The sequence below is a fragment of the Macrobrachium rosenbergii genome, chromosome 53, assembly GCF_040412425.1.
Source record: "Macrobrachium rosenbergii isolate ZJJX-2024 chromosome 53, ASM4041242v1, whole genome shotgun sequence".
NCBI lineage: Eukaryota > Metazoa > Arthropoda > Malacostraca > Decapoda > Palaemonidae > Macrobrachium > Macrobrachium rosenbergii.
In genome coordinates, this window is record NC_089793.1 from 26,942,824 (window position 1) to 26,960,783 (window position 17,960).

The following is a 17,960-nucleotide window of genomic DNA, read 5'->3' on the forward strand; positions in this document are numbered from 1 at the left end:
TTCATGCACAATTTCTTCTTCTTTCGAGAACTTGCAGGCTTTTGTTTGCAGACCTCTGGGCTCTTCCGTCTAAGTCTATCTTCTGTATCGGTTGAGGAAAACCGGTTGATGGTTAGTCAGGAGGAACCTCGCAAAAAATGCGGAGTAATTGTATGTATAAGAGAGAGAGAGAGAGAGAAAGAGAGCTTGAAACCCCCATGGACGACAAACATGAAGCAGCTGTTGGAATGGAATGAAAATAGGAGGATGTAGGTGTCAAAATGTTATCTGAAAGATAATGGTGTTTAATTTGCCCGAGTGTTTGAAAGGGTGTGAAACGTTAATGGTATTCGAAGGAGAGATCAGCTTTTGATGAAACGTAGGGTAAATGGTAGTGCACATTCTGACAGTACACCTTTTTCGTAAAATAGACACGCACTGCTGCGTCGATTATGTTTTGCGCATCAAAATTTCCGGAAGAAGTTCTCTCTCTCTCTCTCTCTACTCAGGAAGTAATCCTTCAGCAAGAATTGGTGTCTTCCCTCATTCCATTGTCTGTAGAAGTCGCTAAATTGCATACTTTCCTTAACTTTGTTCTTTTTTATATTACGTTTTCCCACGTATTTTTTTTTTTATACACTTAAGGGTAATTTCTTGCAGAGGATGCCGTATGTACTTAGGATTTTCCATCGTTTAACTGAAGCAGATACTTAATATATGATTTTTTTATACACGAAAATGATTTTATTCAAAATGGGAATAAGAATAACTTTTACTGACGGTTTTATTTTTTTCTATAGTAGGTAATAAATCGTGAACGTATTCGCGATTGATATTTGGCATTGGTAATTCGTGCGTGTCATGTTTTTCTTAAAGGAAAATTCGATTTCTTTACGCTGAAGGGAAAAGGCATTAAGGTTATGAGCGTTTATGAGAACGTTAATGAGAAAAAGTGCGTATTTTTCTCATAATTGCTTCTAAAGCTGTTACAGGCTCCGACAGTTGTACCGAACGAAGTCCCTTTTAATTGAAACTGATGCGCCTCCTGGGTTTAATGGACTCACGCTTCGGACGATTTGCTTTCAGTAGAAGGGGGAAGTTCCTGAAAGCACAAGTCAGGAAAGTGTATCAACGTCCCCCCTCTCTCTCTCTCTCTCTCTCTCTCTCTAAATACATATTGTATTCGTGTCATCTCGGGCCCTCTTCCATTAGATACGGCGTTTTTCACCCGAATTGCATACCGATTCAATTCAACTCGCTGACGTGTCCTTTTAACAAGGTACGTGGTTATGCTTTTGAATGATGTATGATGGACGTTCTCCTGCGTCTCCTGATAACTTTTTTTTTTTTCCTCACTTCCACCGCTGTCCGGCTCTCTGATGCTTGCCTTTCAGAGTAACTGTAAAGAATAGTTCGTTTTTGTAGTGCGCTGTAAGTTTTTAGCAAAGGGTTTCCCCCAGAATGGAAACGATTCGTCGCCACTACATTTATTATCTACTTTATGATTCCAACACATTTCTAAGTCTCCTTTTTATGGTACATGCAGTTACCAGGCGTCACTGTCACATTCATCATCTATTTCAGGAGTCCACATTCTAAGGCGCCTTTATGGTACATAGTTATCAGAATTTAATCTTTTTCATTTCGTATATTCAGTTTCCATGAGATTCCATCTATCTGACAGTTCGCCTTTCCGTTACTGCTTACCTTTCCCGTCTCTCATTCCACGACTACGGCATTCTTAACATTTACTCTCATACTGTCTTTTACTAACATTCGAATTCCACTCTCCGTTTTTAGAAAACGCATTCAGACACTTCCTTGTAATCTTCCGCGTCTGTTTGTGATCGCCAATCAATGTATCATCATCTGGAAGCTACGGGCCTCTCCACCTCCCATTCATCCAACAGTTCCTTTCATCACTCCTCTTGAGAGCCACGTTCTCGTTACGGAAATATTTATCCCCTTATTTTAAATCCTGTCAGACCATTGTTTCGTTATGAAAACATGATCTAAGCGAATGTCTTTTCCTGCGCAACCTCCTTTCATCGTGTGTAGTTTCCAGCCGCTCTGAATTTAGATTTTCTAAATCCCTCAAGTCATCTTTCCTCTTCCGTAGGACGTAATCTCTTGATTCATTTTCCGGGAGTCCATCGCCCGCGCCCAGTTACTCAAATGAATCTTTACTTTTCGTGAATTTCAAGGTTTGCAGAAACACTCGAAGGTGACGTTTTAACCCCGCTGAGTAGTGTATGCCCCAGTCATGCAGTTAATACATATCTCTAATAACTTTGATATTTCTTAGTGTGGAAATCAAGACAGGGAAGATAGTTGAATGTTGGACCACTGAATAGTTGAATGGTAGACTACTGCCAAGGAAGCAGGAGAGGTAAGTATACAAAAAACGTATCGATATCTGCACCTTACGGAAACGGTCTGGATTCTCTCTGCTAAGTGTTCAGTGAACTGTGTCCTATTTATAGTGTCTGGACTGCCTGAACCATTCGTATTCTGATCAGCTAAGTTGATCGTCACCGCTGTACTGCAGCAGTTCTCATGTAATTCAGTTTTGCCGTAGTGTCCCAAATTTGTTTAAGTGTCTGTGTGTGTGTGTAGGAGGGTACGTTCCGAGGCATTTTAATTAATGTTGCGGAGTACGGGGCCAGGGCTACTGTAATAGCTTATGCCTTTCTCTAGTGGGAATTTCAGAGGGAGTATGACCTAACCAAACTTACCTTTACCTACATTGTTGTAGGTCCTGCTGCTAAGTAACCAATTGGTCTTTAGCCACGTAAAATAAGTTTAATCCTTCGGGCCAGCCCTAGGAGAGCTGTTAATCAGCTCAGTGGTCTGGTAAAACTAAGCTATACTTACTTTACCTTTACCTAACCTAACCTCGGACGCCGTGCCTAACGTGGCCGGGGGAACTTCGTGACCCCTCACTCTGCGCTGTACCCGGTGAAAACCATGTGTATTATTTTCCTGATATCCGTCTCATTCGCTGTTGGCAAAATATTTTTATTATTATTATTATTATTATTATTATTATTATTATTATTATTATTATTATTATTCAGAAGATGAACCCCATAGGGGCCATTGACTTGAAATTCAAGCTTGCAAAGAATATGGTGTTCATTAGAAAGAAGTGTCAGAAGGAAATGGGAAATGCAGAAAGAAGAGGTCGACTTATGAAAAAAAAAAATAAAAATTAATAAATAAACAGATACAAATGTAAGTAAAGCTATTAAAGTACAAGGAGGATTGTATTAGGGTAATAATGCATTGCATCTTCGCTTGAACTATTGTTGAAGTTTAGTAATACCAGTAATACCTTTTTCATCTCTCCTAGTCACTGACCTCCGTTCTTCCCTCTCCTCTTCGACAGCTCTTCCCGGGAGATGAGGAACATGGCGGAGAAGATGCGCCGGGACAAGCTCAACAACTACGTGGCTGAGATTGCCGGAATCGTTCCCCTGGGGTCGGGAGCCAGCGCCAACAAACGCATCGACAAGACCTCCGTCCTGAGACTCGCCGCCAACTATATAAGGATGCATAAGAGTGAGTCTTTCCCCCTTCGGAGTCCGATTCGACTCTCAGAACCTTCTCCCTTTTCCCCTCGGAGTCTGAATTGACTCTTAGACTCTCTCAGAGCTTTATCGTTTTTCAATCTTGAATTTGTTTATATTTTATTCTTGGACTGACAGTAATAGACGTTCCAAATACGTAGTAAGTAAGCTTGTTTTGATGATGGGTGGTTCTGTATTTTCAGTATTTTCTTCTCATCTCTTACAGTAACTGTAAAACTAAGAACGTAAGTCAAAAGAGAGAATACCGCTTAACTAATTCCTTCATTTATTTATTTTGTTCATTTTGATATATTTCAGTCCTGAATGATGGTGACGAACCATCTAACAAAATGACGCCGGACTTCGGCAAAGAAATCACCCACGCTCTCGCCGAGGTATGTGTTTGTCCGAGGCTTTCGATGCTTTTCTTTTGTATTTCCTTGTTTTGGATTGGGATGGCTTTCTTTTTGTCTATTTTTATTTATTCTTGTATCCCAGTCCTGTTGTTGTTGTTGTTTTTGCCTGTTGATATGTTACCCTTTCCCATCTCTCTCTCTCTCTCTCTCTCTCTCACACCATTGTGTTATGAAGGCCTACGAATGTTGTTACTTTAAGCTCAGTCAACTTGGCTGATTGTTGAATTATCATGAACTGAAAGAATAAATTTTCCCCAAAAAGACAAAAAAGGGAGGAAGCGTTAAGGTACTTGAAAAGGCTGACCAATTATATGATGATGCCGAGCACTGAAGTAATACGTATGTACGAGTCTGGAGACTTCAAAGGTAAAGAAAAATGATGTTGAATTGGGATGCCACCCACTCCTATAAAGCAAAGCGATGAACTTCGCAGAATTCGAAGAAAGTTTAAATTGGGCTTTTCAAAACTCCACGGTAAATTCTATCCACATTCCAGTTCAAATTATGCTTGGTATTATATCAGGAATTACGTTCAGGTTCAGCTTCTCTTTCTATTGACCCTGCTTCCCTCAGTGATTCATTTTGGTCTGTGTGGAATATTTTACGCAGTTTTATGTTTTTTTAAGCAGCAGATACAAAGACATGTTGACTAATCTAAGTGATTATATCCCACAAATATCTTTGTAGTAATTAAATGGAATAAATGCTCAGAAATATGGCTGAAACTGGCACCGAGCTTATTACAGTGCGAGGGAATATGAATTTTTCTCATAACTACAGAAAATATAATAAGTGAAACAAGAAATTAATTAAAGGGTGCATGAATGTATGTAAATTGTTTTAAGCATACTTGTGCTATGCTGTATGTAGACATGATGATTATATCACTGTTCCACCGTAGCCACGGCCAACGAGCCATTGCCCTGACCTGGCAACCTACTGGTCAAGAGTTTATTTGTTTTACTAACGATAAGTAAACCTCCAGACTTCTAAGGGTGCCCCTTTTTTTTATTGTTTACCTTCAACATTCAATTAACTTTTTGTGTTCTTAATTGAAGTTATTGTACACACTCGTTTTTACTTGTTTAAATTTAGACAGTTCTGAATTTTGTCAATACCGTATATGGAAATATGAGTCTTAGTCTGTACATAATGCAGCTTGTGACTTCATTTTCCTTTTTAGTCTTTCGGCGTTGTAAATGTATAAGAATGTTCTTCATCCTCTAACGTGCTGACTTCTGACAGGCCGTTGGGGGATTTCTCTTAGTGGTGACGTCATCCGGGAAAGTGGTGTACATTACCGAAACTGTTGACCAATTCTTCGGTCACACGCAGGTCAGTCATTTGCATTTCTTTTGTAAATGATTAGACGATTAGATAGTTTGTAATTATATGAAATAAGTTTATCAAGCTTCCGATGCTCTTACACACCAAAATATATTGTATTCGACATTTGTAATTATATGAAACATATTTCAAGCTTCGATGCCTTTACTATTTGTAAACAAATATTGTTTCCCCTTCTTCAGGTGGACTTGCTTGGTCACAGCATATATAACGTTATCCATCCTGACGATCATGACATATTCCAACAGCAGCTGGTTCCTAAAGGTAATAATGTTGAGCAGAAGGAGGTGTTTGCTTGGTACTTGTATCTTATAAAGGGTCTTGTTTTTTATGAGATGTATATAGGATTATCGCTCTGGAGCTGAAACCTGGTAGCTATTGGCAACCCATAGGGGGTGTATGAATATATTTATGCAAAGGACTTTGTTATTTTGTGATGATGTACCTTATAGCATAAGGTACAGATTCGATGTTATTAACCATAAGTAGACCACTGTTCACAGAAGCATATACCTGTAATTAGTTCTAATTAATTGCGTAAGCTCCAAGAGGCTTCACAATTGAAGATGACCACCCATTGTATGTAAAATGTTACATGTTAATTGCTGAAGGTTGTTGAATAGGTTAACACCATCCTAGGTGACAAAAAATAATTTCACTTTGGTTAGATGAAATCTCATAGTACCGTTTACCTTTATGAGAATAGATATTATATTTGCTATGCTGCTAGATCTCCAAGTTAGCATAGTCCTACAGTACAGCATTGCAGTGATTTGTCTGAAATTATTCAGAAGCCACCTAAATACTTGAAAAAATATTCAGTTTTTACATTGAAAATTAAATACTTGAGAAACTATTCTTGCTACCAGGAAACATGCGCACATTGTAATATTGAAGTTTTCTTATAATTGCTGAGTGAAAGGTAGTACTGTACAATGTAACATTTTTAGAGATGTACAGAGCTGGAGCAGATTTCCTGAGTCAATTCTATACCACGACTGAATAACTATTAAGTATGCTATAAAGTATTGAACTGGACATATGAGGACAGAAAGTTAAACCAACTATTGATGTCCAAACAGAACACTTGCTGAATTTCAGACCTAGTTCTTGTTTCACCATTTCATAACCATTTTTTCTTGCAGAGAACTGCAGACGGTCGTTTTACTGCCGCATGATGGAAAAGGCCCTTTCTCGTAATGATCCTGGGCGGTATGAAATTATCCTGGTTGTAGGTCAATTAAGACCTCTGCCCCAAATGCAAACGTCTTTACCCTCTTGCTCAATGACTTCCCCGGCAGCTTCGTCCCATGGCGAAACCAGCACCTCAAGTGGTGAGTGTTTAGGTTCACCAGGTCACATCAGTCGCCCCAAACAGTAATCTTTTTCTTATTAAAAATCCTGATTCCAAAATATTGGCATATTTCATCTCTACACTTATTCATTTGTTTAGAGAGAATAGTACCTATTCAACCAATAATTTGTCTGTTTTGGTACATGATATGGTTTATTGGTAGAAAACATTATTTCAGTAGTAACATATGTACTCTACTATCGGTTTTCTCTACACTTCAAGTTTATTGCTCTCTTGAACATAACCTAAAAATAGATATAATCTTGATACTTTCAAAATAAACCACATTTTAGAAATATGCTACTTTCCCATTGAAAAATCCTTCTTATTAGGAATGTTTTTCCATATCCACAAGTATGTGATGGCAGTGTATAGCCATGTTATTTCTTTTTAAAGTTCAGTTGCACTGAATATTTCTTGATGGTTTCCAGATCACGATGATGAAGAAAGCTCAGATAACGAAGGAGAGATGCGACCACTGAAGGTGACAAATAGAACCGGGACACACATGCTTGTTGGTTTCGTGCGTGTCGTCAAAGACAGACCCATCACAGAGCTCACCCTCGTCGAGTCTACCCAAGATGAGTATATCACTCGGCATGGAATGGATGGGAAAATTCTCTATACAGATCATAGGTACGTGTTATTATGTTTCATAGTTAGCATTTTGGGTATTTACCCATAATTGTGATATGTAGTTGTTACTAAAACCATAGGTGTATTATTAAAAATTTTACAGAAATTTTCAGTAACTGTCCATAAATAAGGTACAGATTTATAGGCCTATTGATATGAGGTGAAGAAGTGTTATGGTCTTTGTGTTATGATCTTTGAATATTTGTAAATTTAATTTTTAGTAAACTGGGATGTAGTTATGAAGTAATTTATTGCAGTGACCAGCACTGTTTTTAACTCAGGAATAACCTAGTCATTACTGATATCAGTATGCATTTCTCCCTTAAATATGCAGTATATGCAAAATGAATACTTCATTTGTTTATGTGCTTTAAAATGTCGTAAACAGAAAGAAATAACTTTTCTTTGCCTTGTTTACCATGTTCACTGCTAGTGTTAGCACTGACCAGTCAGCTTCTACAGAAAGACATGGGCTTAATTACAAGTATGTACAGTAGTTGGTGGTCTATCCCAGAGCCATGTCATGTAAGTACAGAATGACAGCCCATAGAAACCAGTTTTTGTTCCCAGACATGGCTAAAGACGAATCCCGTAAGCACTGGAAACAAAACTTGTATAACAGAGGCTTACAGGACAGGACTGTTATTGCTTTGTGATGAAGGTTGACCTCATTGCTTGTGTGTCCCTTGTTACTTCTGCACTTTGTTTTGCTGACCCCAAAGCTCTTTGCATTATTGTAAATTTAGTTGACTGCTTCAGTGCAATGATTTGTTTTGATGCTCCAAGGTTGTTTTACTACCAACGATAGATTTTATACACGTCAGCTAGATGCCCACAATTAACATATATCAAGTTTTTCAAGCAGAATGGATGCTTTTAACATTTCACTAGTTCAGAATACATACTGTAATTTAAAAATGTCATCTTTTTATTTTAATTATTGACAAAAGCTAATTTTTAACAAAGATGACAGTAAAATCAATTTCAGCACTTGTACAACAGAATTTAGTCAGAATTAAGGACAAGGATCCCTCAGTGACCTGGTACATTATAAAAAGGGGCTACCCTACAACTGCACATGATGCCAAGTGCTTCAGCCTGGCTTTCTCTACAATTTAGAGCCTTAAGGGAACCTGCCCCCAGGTCCATAATATGCCACATACAAATCCTCCATCTGGGTAAGAAGCTGCACTCTTTCACCTCCACAAAAAGTTTTACAGTAATTTTAAGCAATATGTGATATCACTGTACTGTAGTTCATTATAGGAAATACATTGCAGGTTGTGTATTGAATAAACAATTATGAACACATTAAACTCACAGTAGAATTGTGGCAGTCATCAATACAAAAAGGAAAGTGAAAGGATATTATCCTGGTTGAGAGTTTGGCACACCCATTTAACATTTGGATATTTAATGGCCACCCCTCTTGACCCAGTTCCTGTCTGTAGAGAATGCAATGCAACACTAATAAAAATAGTGTAATGGCAATTGACAGAGAATGACTTAAGTTTTGGATAACAATCTCATTAAGATAAAAATTTGCTTGATCTTTAACAATTTAAATCTATCCACTTATAAGTTTCTGCTAAGCCATAATTTCTCAGATAAAATCTCATTTGTCTAGTTCCTTTTACAAACCAGCCTTGTGAGAGGTGACTTCTTATAACTAATTAATATGATGGCAGCAAGAGGAACTTAATCGTAATCAAGACTGCATGCTTGAGGTAGGAGAAATCAAATGCAAATTAACACTTGGAAACCCCCAAGAGCAGCCCTAAATTAAATATTCTCCCATGGGAAAGTCATGTCTGGGAAGTCAATATTTTTTATATCTTTATTGGAGTACCTTTTCTCTCAAGCCCCTCCCATGTTGACTATGACTAAGAAAATTGTTGAGTTAGGCATTCAAGTGTAGGATTCCTATTCCCATTCATGGATTCCTCATTCTACTTAGCTGGTGCTGTATTCATTTTCCTTTTAAATTTGGAGTGATGGTATGAAGGTCCTTCAATAAAAAGTGATGGTATGAGAGAACCTCCAATATGGGTAGGAGCACAAAGAGCCCTTAAACTATGGCATTCATGGGACTGAAATGAAGTTTTAGGAATCTCAAAACTTTTATTAGTGTTTTTAAGGAAAAATGCTGGCAGTTGGTCTATTCATGGAAGGGAAGAAATTTGGGTGAAGTTAAAACATGGACATAGCACTGTATTATGTGTTTGTTAACCATGACTTTTAGAAGCCCTTTTCTTATTCCATTAATGTATTTTTATTGAGGCACTAAGATTTCTTGATGGTGCATGTTGAAAAATGTGAAATTCATGTGTCAATTTTTTTTTTTAACAGTAAAACTTTTATTTGGCTTTATTTTCATACTTGAAAATAAATTTTATAAAAATTTCTCAGTGATCAGAAACTGTTGTAAATAACTTGGTTTTTAAAGAATATAAAGTACTTGGTTTGGCACATTATTATTCTCAGATATAATATAAATATGAAACATTTGTTATAGTCAATCTCCTGTGCTTGCAATGTATGTTCAGCCTCGTTCTGAATTTTTTATCTTTCAGAATTTCCTTTGTAACTGGCCTTATGCCCACTGAGGTGGTTGGAACATCAGCATTCAATTACATGCATCAGGACGATATACTTTGGTCTATAGTTGCTCAGAAATTGAGTACGTATTGGTTTCTTTTGAGTGTGCTTCATAAATTTTTCTTGTTTTTCCTTTCATTTTGTTATTAGCCTTCCAATATTTTGAGGTTTCATTTTGCTTTGTGTCCTCCCTTCATTAGGCTTAAGTACCTGGTAAAAAATAAAGATGAAAAATAGATTAAATAAATGTCATCCATAATTCCGTAGGTTACCTTTATTTCTTCAGTTTTTTTTTTTTTTTATTTATGAACCCTGACCTATGGCTGTCTATGATAAAAAGTTTCCCAGAGCTTTAGAACATTTGTATACAAAACTAGAAATATAAAATAAATCATCTTGAAAACTGCCAAAGATAAATGATAAATTTTTTACTTTTCAGTGTTTACAAGTACCCAAGGACAGGGTGTAGTTTCATACAGATTGAGGTGCAGAGATGGAGCCCATATCACCCTAAGATCACGTGGATTTCTTGAAGTTAATAAGCAGACTGGACAAGTGGAATCTTTTGTATGCATCAACACAGTGTTAAGGTAAGAATTATTTTATTTCAGATGTGGTTTTAGACATTTTTGAGTTCTCACATTATTACTCATGACACTACTTCTAAATTGTATCTCAACATGTTATTGCAAACTGTTCCATTTTTCTAAAGCTACTGAAAGAATAAGGTTTTCATTTCACATTTGTAGCCAAATTTTCATTGGTACTTAAGAAAAGGAATACTGTATGTACTTTCAAAATTTCAAAGGCTCTTGGTGTTACATAAATCATTACCCTTCAGTAGTCTAAAAGTACTCCAGACTGATCCATTTTATCTGCTGACAATATGGCTTCTTCAAGCCCCAGATTCCGAGTTTGTTGTGAAGAACAAAGGAAATCATGCTACTAAAAGCTCCTTAATAATTTCCCATTTGTGTGTGCCAAATCAAGGTGTTTCAAATTTAGTAGCTTTTGGAGTTAACTCCCACAGCCAGATCTTGAAGAAATTAATTTTGTATACTGTTTCAGGAGCTGAGTTTTCCCAATAGTGTACCATGAGTCAGGTTGGGAGTCAGTGTCCTCTTAATTTACTGTCTTTCTGTTTACCTGGCTGTGGGGTTCACTAAGCTGTTTACAATGCCAGGCAACTCTAGTCTTTTAAAAGCTACAATTCAGTTGTTTCCAGTAATGTTCTAAATATTTTGTCAGTTATTTAGATCACCATCCATTACATCATCACTGCTTCCCCAAATGTGGCATTCAAGTTCCATGTCTTATTTTTGGCACCTCCTAGGGGTACCCACCTTTGCATCCTTCTGACAAGCTCTTACACCTCATTTACTGTACTTAAAACTAGCTGAAATGAGATCTATTTTAAGGAGGGTTTTCACCTTAATTTCCTTGGTTATAGCATATTTTTTAACTTCTAATGCTAATGACATCCAACAAAGTGAGTAAGGGTGGCTCACAGTAATGCAGATAAAGTCTCAGGTGTTACTATCAAGGGACTTCAATAGTTTTGTACAGCTTTCTGTCTTAGTTTTAAATTTGACCTAATTTTATTGTTTTACTATAGATTTTGTTATGTTGAAGATTACTGCAATGTTGATCCAGAGGCCTAATCCCTCATGGAATTGAGTGGTGTAATATGACAAAAATAAAGTTTTGAGATTTCGTGTTGCCACCTCCTTATTCATTTAGTTTAGATATTGTAACTTTTGAGCACCATGAAAGTATTAATGTCCTTTAAAAAAAAATCCATAACTTATGTCATCTTTTTGAAGATCTGCATTTGGTATTACGTAAAAACTCAAACATACTGTAAAGTGCATTATATGTATTGTTTGCAGCATTAGTGAAGCAATGGAAGAGATAAAAAATCAGCGCAGGAAACTCCTCCCAATCATAACTTGCCATGAAACAGAGGATCATCTTGGTTCTATTTCATCTTCAGTAAGTATAAACTATTTTTTTGTGAGAAGAATCTGCTGAATCAGGTTGGGTTCAGTCCAGAATCCACATGAAAGCTGAGATCACAGTAAAAAATTGTACTTATGTCAGTGTTATTAGAATATAATGTAGATGCCCATACAAATAACATCTAATACAGTAGTATTTGTATGGATGTCACCTTCCAAGTAAAAGGTGGACAAACTAAGGACCTGAATAGCTACCTCAAGTAGCAATGACTGATACTTCCTTAAGATATGATGAATTTCATCCCACACCTATCCTTTGCTCTCAATTTGACTTCAAGCAGATTTTTGCATGAGTGATGGAGCTCATCTTTTTCCCACTTCACTTTTTTTCTTTGCCATATTTATCAGGATATTTTGAGGCATACACTTGTGTTTGGTACAGTGGAGTGAACTAGATTTTTATTGTACTACAAAAAAAAAATGCATTTTGTAATTATGGTATAAACAGTGGTGTAACTTTTTGCGTTGAGAGCCCTAAAAGTTCATTCATTTACCCCATACCATATAGCATGATAACTTTCTTTTCGTTTGATTACAGTATCATTTATCATTTTTTATCTTCAGAAACTGGTAAATAATACATATTTATGATAACTTTCTTTTCATTTGATTACAGTATAATTTTTTATCTTCAGAAACATGGTAAATAATACAAATTTGGTAACCTGTTAATAAGAAAAGTTAGTTATACTACTAAAGCATCCTGGTTGTCGTATATCATACGCTCTTGGACTAGAAAACCCATATGTCTGTTTTGGATTTTAAAAATGAAAAATATAATTTTCATTTTGGAATTTTAAAAATTATAGTGTTTTGTTAAAAAGCAATCATGCAAATCTATTTATTGCATGTTTTGTTTGTTTTATTTTCAGTTACCACTCTGAGTTAATGATGATGCTGAGTTAAGTGATGAATCCTGAAACAATGCTAAAATGATTGAATCTGTGGTAGCAACCAACTTGCTCCACCAGAAAGTTATGAATCAGCTAATGCACCTTCACTAAGTCCTCTACCAGAAAATGCAGAGCATGATCACACTATTATTAATCCATTCCATACAAAACCAAAGAGACTTTTAGTGAAGTTTCTGCTAAAAAAACAGCAGTAGATACATGGGTTTCTACAGAAAGGTGAGGGATCAGAAGGAGGCACAAAGTAATCAAGAAGTGTGTCAAATGTAGAGGAGTTTATTACAGTTGCCAGTAAAAATTCTCTTTCCAACCAGATTCCCCTTGCCCAGATTTGCTTCATCCAGATTATAAATCACCCTCAAACCAAAATTATAGTTCAGTAACATCCCCACAACCAAGTTTCTCTCCCACTACCTCTTCAGTGCCTGAAAAACTGAACAATTTTCCATCAGGTACCTGCCACCAGTATAGCTGTAATATCCATAACTGTGACAGCAGCAGTCATAGTCATAGTGGTGATAGTGTCATCCCTCCAATGTCCCAACAATATCCAAAAGTAGATGCAGTTTCTCCGGAAGAGTTGTGGCAACCTATTAACCCATCTGCCTTGACACCCCAAAGGAGTGGACAGGATTATTTAATTCCTGAAGAAGACCGTAAAATTAGGAAAAACATGCCATCTCCTAGTAGAAGCAATCCGAGAACACCTTCTGGTGTAGCAAATTCTCCTAATTTTGACCAAAGTAGAGATGCGGTGTTCTCTCCAGGTTTACGGGACTTAAGAATAACAGATAATGAACATCCACTCAAGAACCACCATCAAAGAATTGAAGGCTTCTCGCCTCCAGCTTTTGATAGCCTCAGTGGAACAGGAGGTACTGCAGTAGGATGTAATGTTCTTCAACCCAGATGTGAAACAGTGTCTTTGCCCAGTGGTCAGAACCATGGTATTGGAAGCTACAACCAAAGTTCAAGTCTTGGTATATCCTATCCAAGCAGCTACAACCAAAATACATGTCAAGTGTCACCACCTGTTAGGAACTATGACTGTGATGAAAAGAAACTTATCCATGGACCCCAAGATACTGACCAAAGTGCTTGTAAAGTTATTTCTAGTACTGCACCATCTCATTGTAGTTACCAGTTCAGTGCTTCATCACTAAAGGATCATTCTTCACTAATGTCACCAAAGCTCTATCCTCAATACCAGCCACCAACTCCAGGCATTAACTATTCAGTTAGTCAACATCAGTACCCGTACACTATTCCTGCTCAAGACCAAGGCTACACAGTACCTCCCCAGACTCTTTCTAGTACCAGTTCTGGGTATTACAGCGCAGACTTCTCTCCACAAGTACAGAAACAGCAACAAGGTTTACAAGGAAGACCACTCCCTCCTAATCAAGACTCAAGCCTCCATGCTGTTCCCATTACCACCTCATATAGTGTTTCTTTGGGTGAACCAGGAACTTCAGGTGAGTTGCATAAACAACTTTTGTTTTATTGGTCATTCACAAACATTAGGAGTTCTTGTTTTACCTCAGTATATTTTCTTCACTTAACTGAAGAAACTTGTTTGCCTTGCAAAAATTAATAATCTTGAAAGACTCAGAGCATTACACACTATGTACTTTATGATTTAAAAAGTAATGTGGTACATATAAATTGGATATAATAAGTCTCACAAATGGAATCTGGTAACAGTTGTAGTCATGCATGTTATCAGGTCATGTACTGTACTGTAAAAATATGAAATTTATGTTATACTAGGTCATGTATTGTACTGTAAAAATATGAAATTAATATTAATCTTGAATATCAAAAAATCACTATCAACGAAGAGAAGACTAGAGTAATGGGAAGTTAAAAGAATTTATTGTTATTTAATATATAAATTAGTAACAAAAATGTAACCAACATATGCCAAATTATCTATAATACAGAATTATGCTAAAGGAATTTTACTATTTTAGTACACTACCTTTAAAAATAATTCAGCTATTCTTATCAAAATGTTGAACCAGACAAAGTGAACATTTTTAAATCTTCTATGATTGGCCTGAAGCAATGATTAGTTTATGTAAAATTAATTACTGTATCATATATAATAAATTACAGCTTTGTCAAACTGGAAATGTTTTAAGATTCAGAGATGTTACTAAGACCTTCTGAAACTATTTATTAGTGTTATAATGCAAAGTGTTACAGTGCCATAATTATTTCCTTAGTTGAATCCATCAAATCCCCAAGTTAATGCTAAAAATCAGCCCAGTTACATTCACTATTTATTGATGAGTCAATGCAAAAAAAAAATAAATTTGCTAACACTAGACTTGCTTGGGTCATGCTGAACTAACATAGCTGGTCCACTCTTGACATTCATAAAGAGACTCTGGTAAAGGTACCGAAAAAAAATAAAATCAGAGCAGAGAGACTCTGGTAAAGGTATAAAAAAAAAAGTTAGCCAAAAGACCAGGAAGGAGTTAGCTTAAAAAATACACTAATGCATAAAATGCTAGGGGAAAAATCTAGTAAACCTAGACAAAATTACCTAAATTTTACAATATATAACACTTGAAAGAAAGTGAAGCTAACTTGAGAGAAAAGTCCAACTCAACACTAGAAAAAATTCTAACCAGAGTAACTTTGAAAAATGCTTATAATCAAACCCATTAGTCATAATTAGCCATATTTTGTCTACAACAGACCCAGTTACACCAGCTTCATCTGTACCCCAATCTGAAAGAGTGAGGGGAGTGGGAGGAGGACACTAGGGATTATGATTAATGGTTCTTGTATAAAAACTTTTGAAAATAGTTTTATTAAAGCCCAATTATTGTAATTAGCCTTAATTGCAATTTAGAGGGGAAGATGAATCAGGAGAATCTCTGTGCAGAATAGAAACCCCAGATGCAGAAAGCTTAATTTCCGTAGATGTTGGACAGTAGAGTTAACAACAACTTTGGAAATCCAGGTAGCTTCCTTTAAGTAATGGATACAGTGGAAGGCATATCCCTGAATAATAGACACATAAAGCACCTGAGGTATAAAGGTGGGTACATCAGGGAAAATACACTTCAAGACTAAACAGCAGAGAAGAGGAGGGCACTTAAATCTCAAGAGTATTGCCTTGCTTTTGATTGATAACAGGGCCTCCTGAGAAACCTATACTTGCAACCAGAAGACTGCAAAAACCAACAGGAAAGGGAAGTCATGAGAGTGGAAGGTTCTGGTGGCTTGAGAAAGGACAGATAAGAGTAAAATGCTGGAGGCTTAACCTGAGAACCCCAACCTGGCAAATCTAGCACCATGCCCTGGCACAAAACAAAACTGCTTGAAGGATACTGCAAAGTACTAGGTTTCCCAAGGGGAGAAGGAAAACAAAAACCGCCCCAAGCCATGGGTCAGAACATAGGTGTCACATGAAAACCCTAAAAGTACCCTTGGATCAAGGGGCCCATTCCCTTCGTGATGAGCTAACACTCACGGGACTTGGGAACACACAAATACCATTGAAGAGGCCAGGTTAAACTTCACTAGTAGCACTATAGGTCAGAAGGTCAAAGCAGGGATAGAAAAAGCAAATACACATCTTCAACCCCCATGATGAAGCTGAAATTAACACAATGAACTGTTACCCATAGAGGTGCAAGTCCATAGAACAATGCCAGAAGACATGGTACCAAAGATCCTGGTTGATTTACTGATATGAAAGCAATAACAAATCCAGGGCATATGGCACCATACTAGCAACCACAGACCTGGAACAAAAGGACGAAATGCCGTTGAGAGATGGAGGAACAGGACTAGCAAGCATGGATCTAATGGGTCAGATGTAAATCATATGCCCAACCCCCTTATGACTCCCAGAAACCCTAAGTGTGTCTCGATGGCAACAAAACCTTCCCGAGAGTTGGAGGATCTTGTTATGCAAATATGCATCCCTAGGTTCAAAGTAGCTAGGAAGCCTGGCACACCAATCTTTTAACAAACTCCAATCCAGCATCAAGAGTCATCATGATCTCCAGAAGAAGGGGGTAGAAAAGGTGGCGGTCTATTACGAAGGCAGGCAGGAACACATGCTAAGGAACAGGAGAGGGCCATTGCCATGAACCACATGACTTCCAGCCTTACTAAATCATAAAAGAACAGTGCCTAACCAGCAGAGAGGTAAGACAGAATACCAGGGAGTAACTTTTTCAGGGACCTCACCTCCAACTAATGAAGCAGAGGGAACAGAAGAGGATGACAAGGCCTTATCACCCAAGGGAAAGACTGTGAAGAGATGAAATGGATATACTTGGTCCACAAAAGGACAAAGATGTAAGGGAAAAACAGGGGCAATGACATTTAGCAAACATCCACCATAAATTATCAAAACTCCTCAAGGCTCCACCAAAGTGAACATGCCTCCCAACAGCATTGCATGCACACACCCCCAAGGGAAAGGAATCGCCCAACAAACCCAGGTCATAACCATGACCAAAGGCAACCCATCAAGCAAACTGGCACACCAGAGCTTCCTGCTCCAGCACTCCATTCAGGGTGAGATCTAACTGCAGAAAGAGCATAAAACCATCCATACAAGAGACTGAGAAGTAGATGAAGCCTTCATGGAGTAGGAGAGCAAAGAGCAGGAGGAGGCAGTTGATGTCCAGTGCTAGAAAGAGTTGAAATAAAAGTCAAAGCTATGACCTCTAAGTACAAGAGGAAAATACCATGACCAAAGCTTGATAGAGAAAAGACCAATGCTACCATCTCCACATTCCACTGTCAACCCAAAGGACAGCAATCAAAGCACTCTTGAAATAGAGGGATAAAGCCAGGCAGTAAGAAATGAACAGCTAAGGAGAGGATTGCAAAGGAAAAAAGAAATCCTGAAGAAGCTAAACAGTTACAGAGAGGACTGAAATGTGCAAGGCAAACATGAAAAGACTGCATGTAAGGAACTCCGAAGATGTTGAGCATTCAACTTAATTGAGCAGAAAGGAATCACTTGAGAGGTGGCAGAAGCTGCAACAATCAGACTTTAGTTCAACTTCTGGACACTCCAGCTGAAAGACATGAGATTAAAGAACATACACACACCCCTGATATGACTAACTGAACTCCTTGGAAGGGGGGGGTGGTGT

At 37.4% G+C, this 17,960-nt stretch overlaps 1 protein-coding gene across 11 annotated transcripts in view; it reads left to right on the plus strand.

Annotated features, from left to right (window-relative positions):
• Positions 1 to 17,960, plus strand: part of LOC136834372 (basic helix-loop-helix ARNT-like protein 1) — a 509,755-nt gene that overhangs the window by 489,406 nt on the left and 2,389 nt on the right. For 7 of the 11 annotated variants that reach the window (XM_067096924.1, XM_067096926.1, XM_067096923.1 and 4 more), the window contains 10 exons: positions 3,368 to 3,540; positions 3,867 to 3,943; positions 5,210 to 5,299; positions 5,494 to 5,575; positions 6,457 to 6,645; positions 7,097 to 7,301; positions 9,875 to 9,981; positions 10,339 to 10,489; positions 11,789 to 11,891; positions 12,790 to 14,303. In XM_067096924.1, the coding sequence (XP_066953025.1) occupies positions 3,381 to 3,540; positions 3,867 to 3,943; positions 5,210 to 5,299; positions 5,494 to 5,575; positions 6,457 to 6,645; positions 7,097 to 7,301; positions 9,875 to 9,981; positions 10,339 to 10,489; positions 11,789 to 11,891; positions 12,790 to 12,801 (1,176 nt within the window). In that variant the 5' untranslated portion in view covers positions 3,368 to 3,380 and the 3' untranslated portion in view covers positions 12,802 to 14,303. Of the gene's footprint in view, positions 1 to 3,367; positions 3,541 to 3,866; positions 3,944 to 5,209; positions 5,300 to 5,493; positions 5,576 to 6,456; positions 6,646 to 7,096; positions 7,302 to 9,874; positions 9,982 to 10,338; positions 10,490 to 11,788; positions 11,946 to 12,789; positions 14,304 to 17,960 lie in introns of those variants that run through there. The other 4 variants (XM_067096921.1, XM_067096917.1, XM_067096919.1 and 1 more) reach the window with 1 other exon arrangement.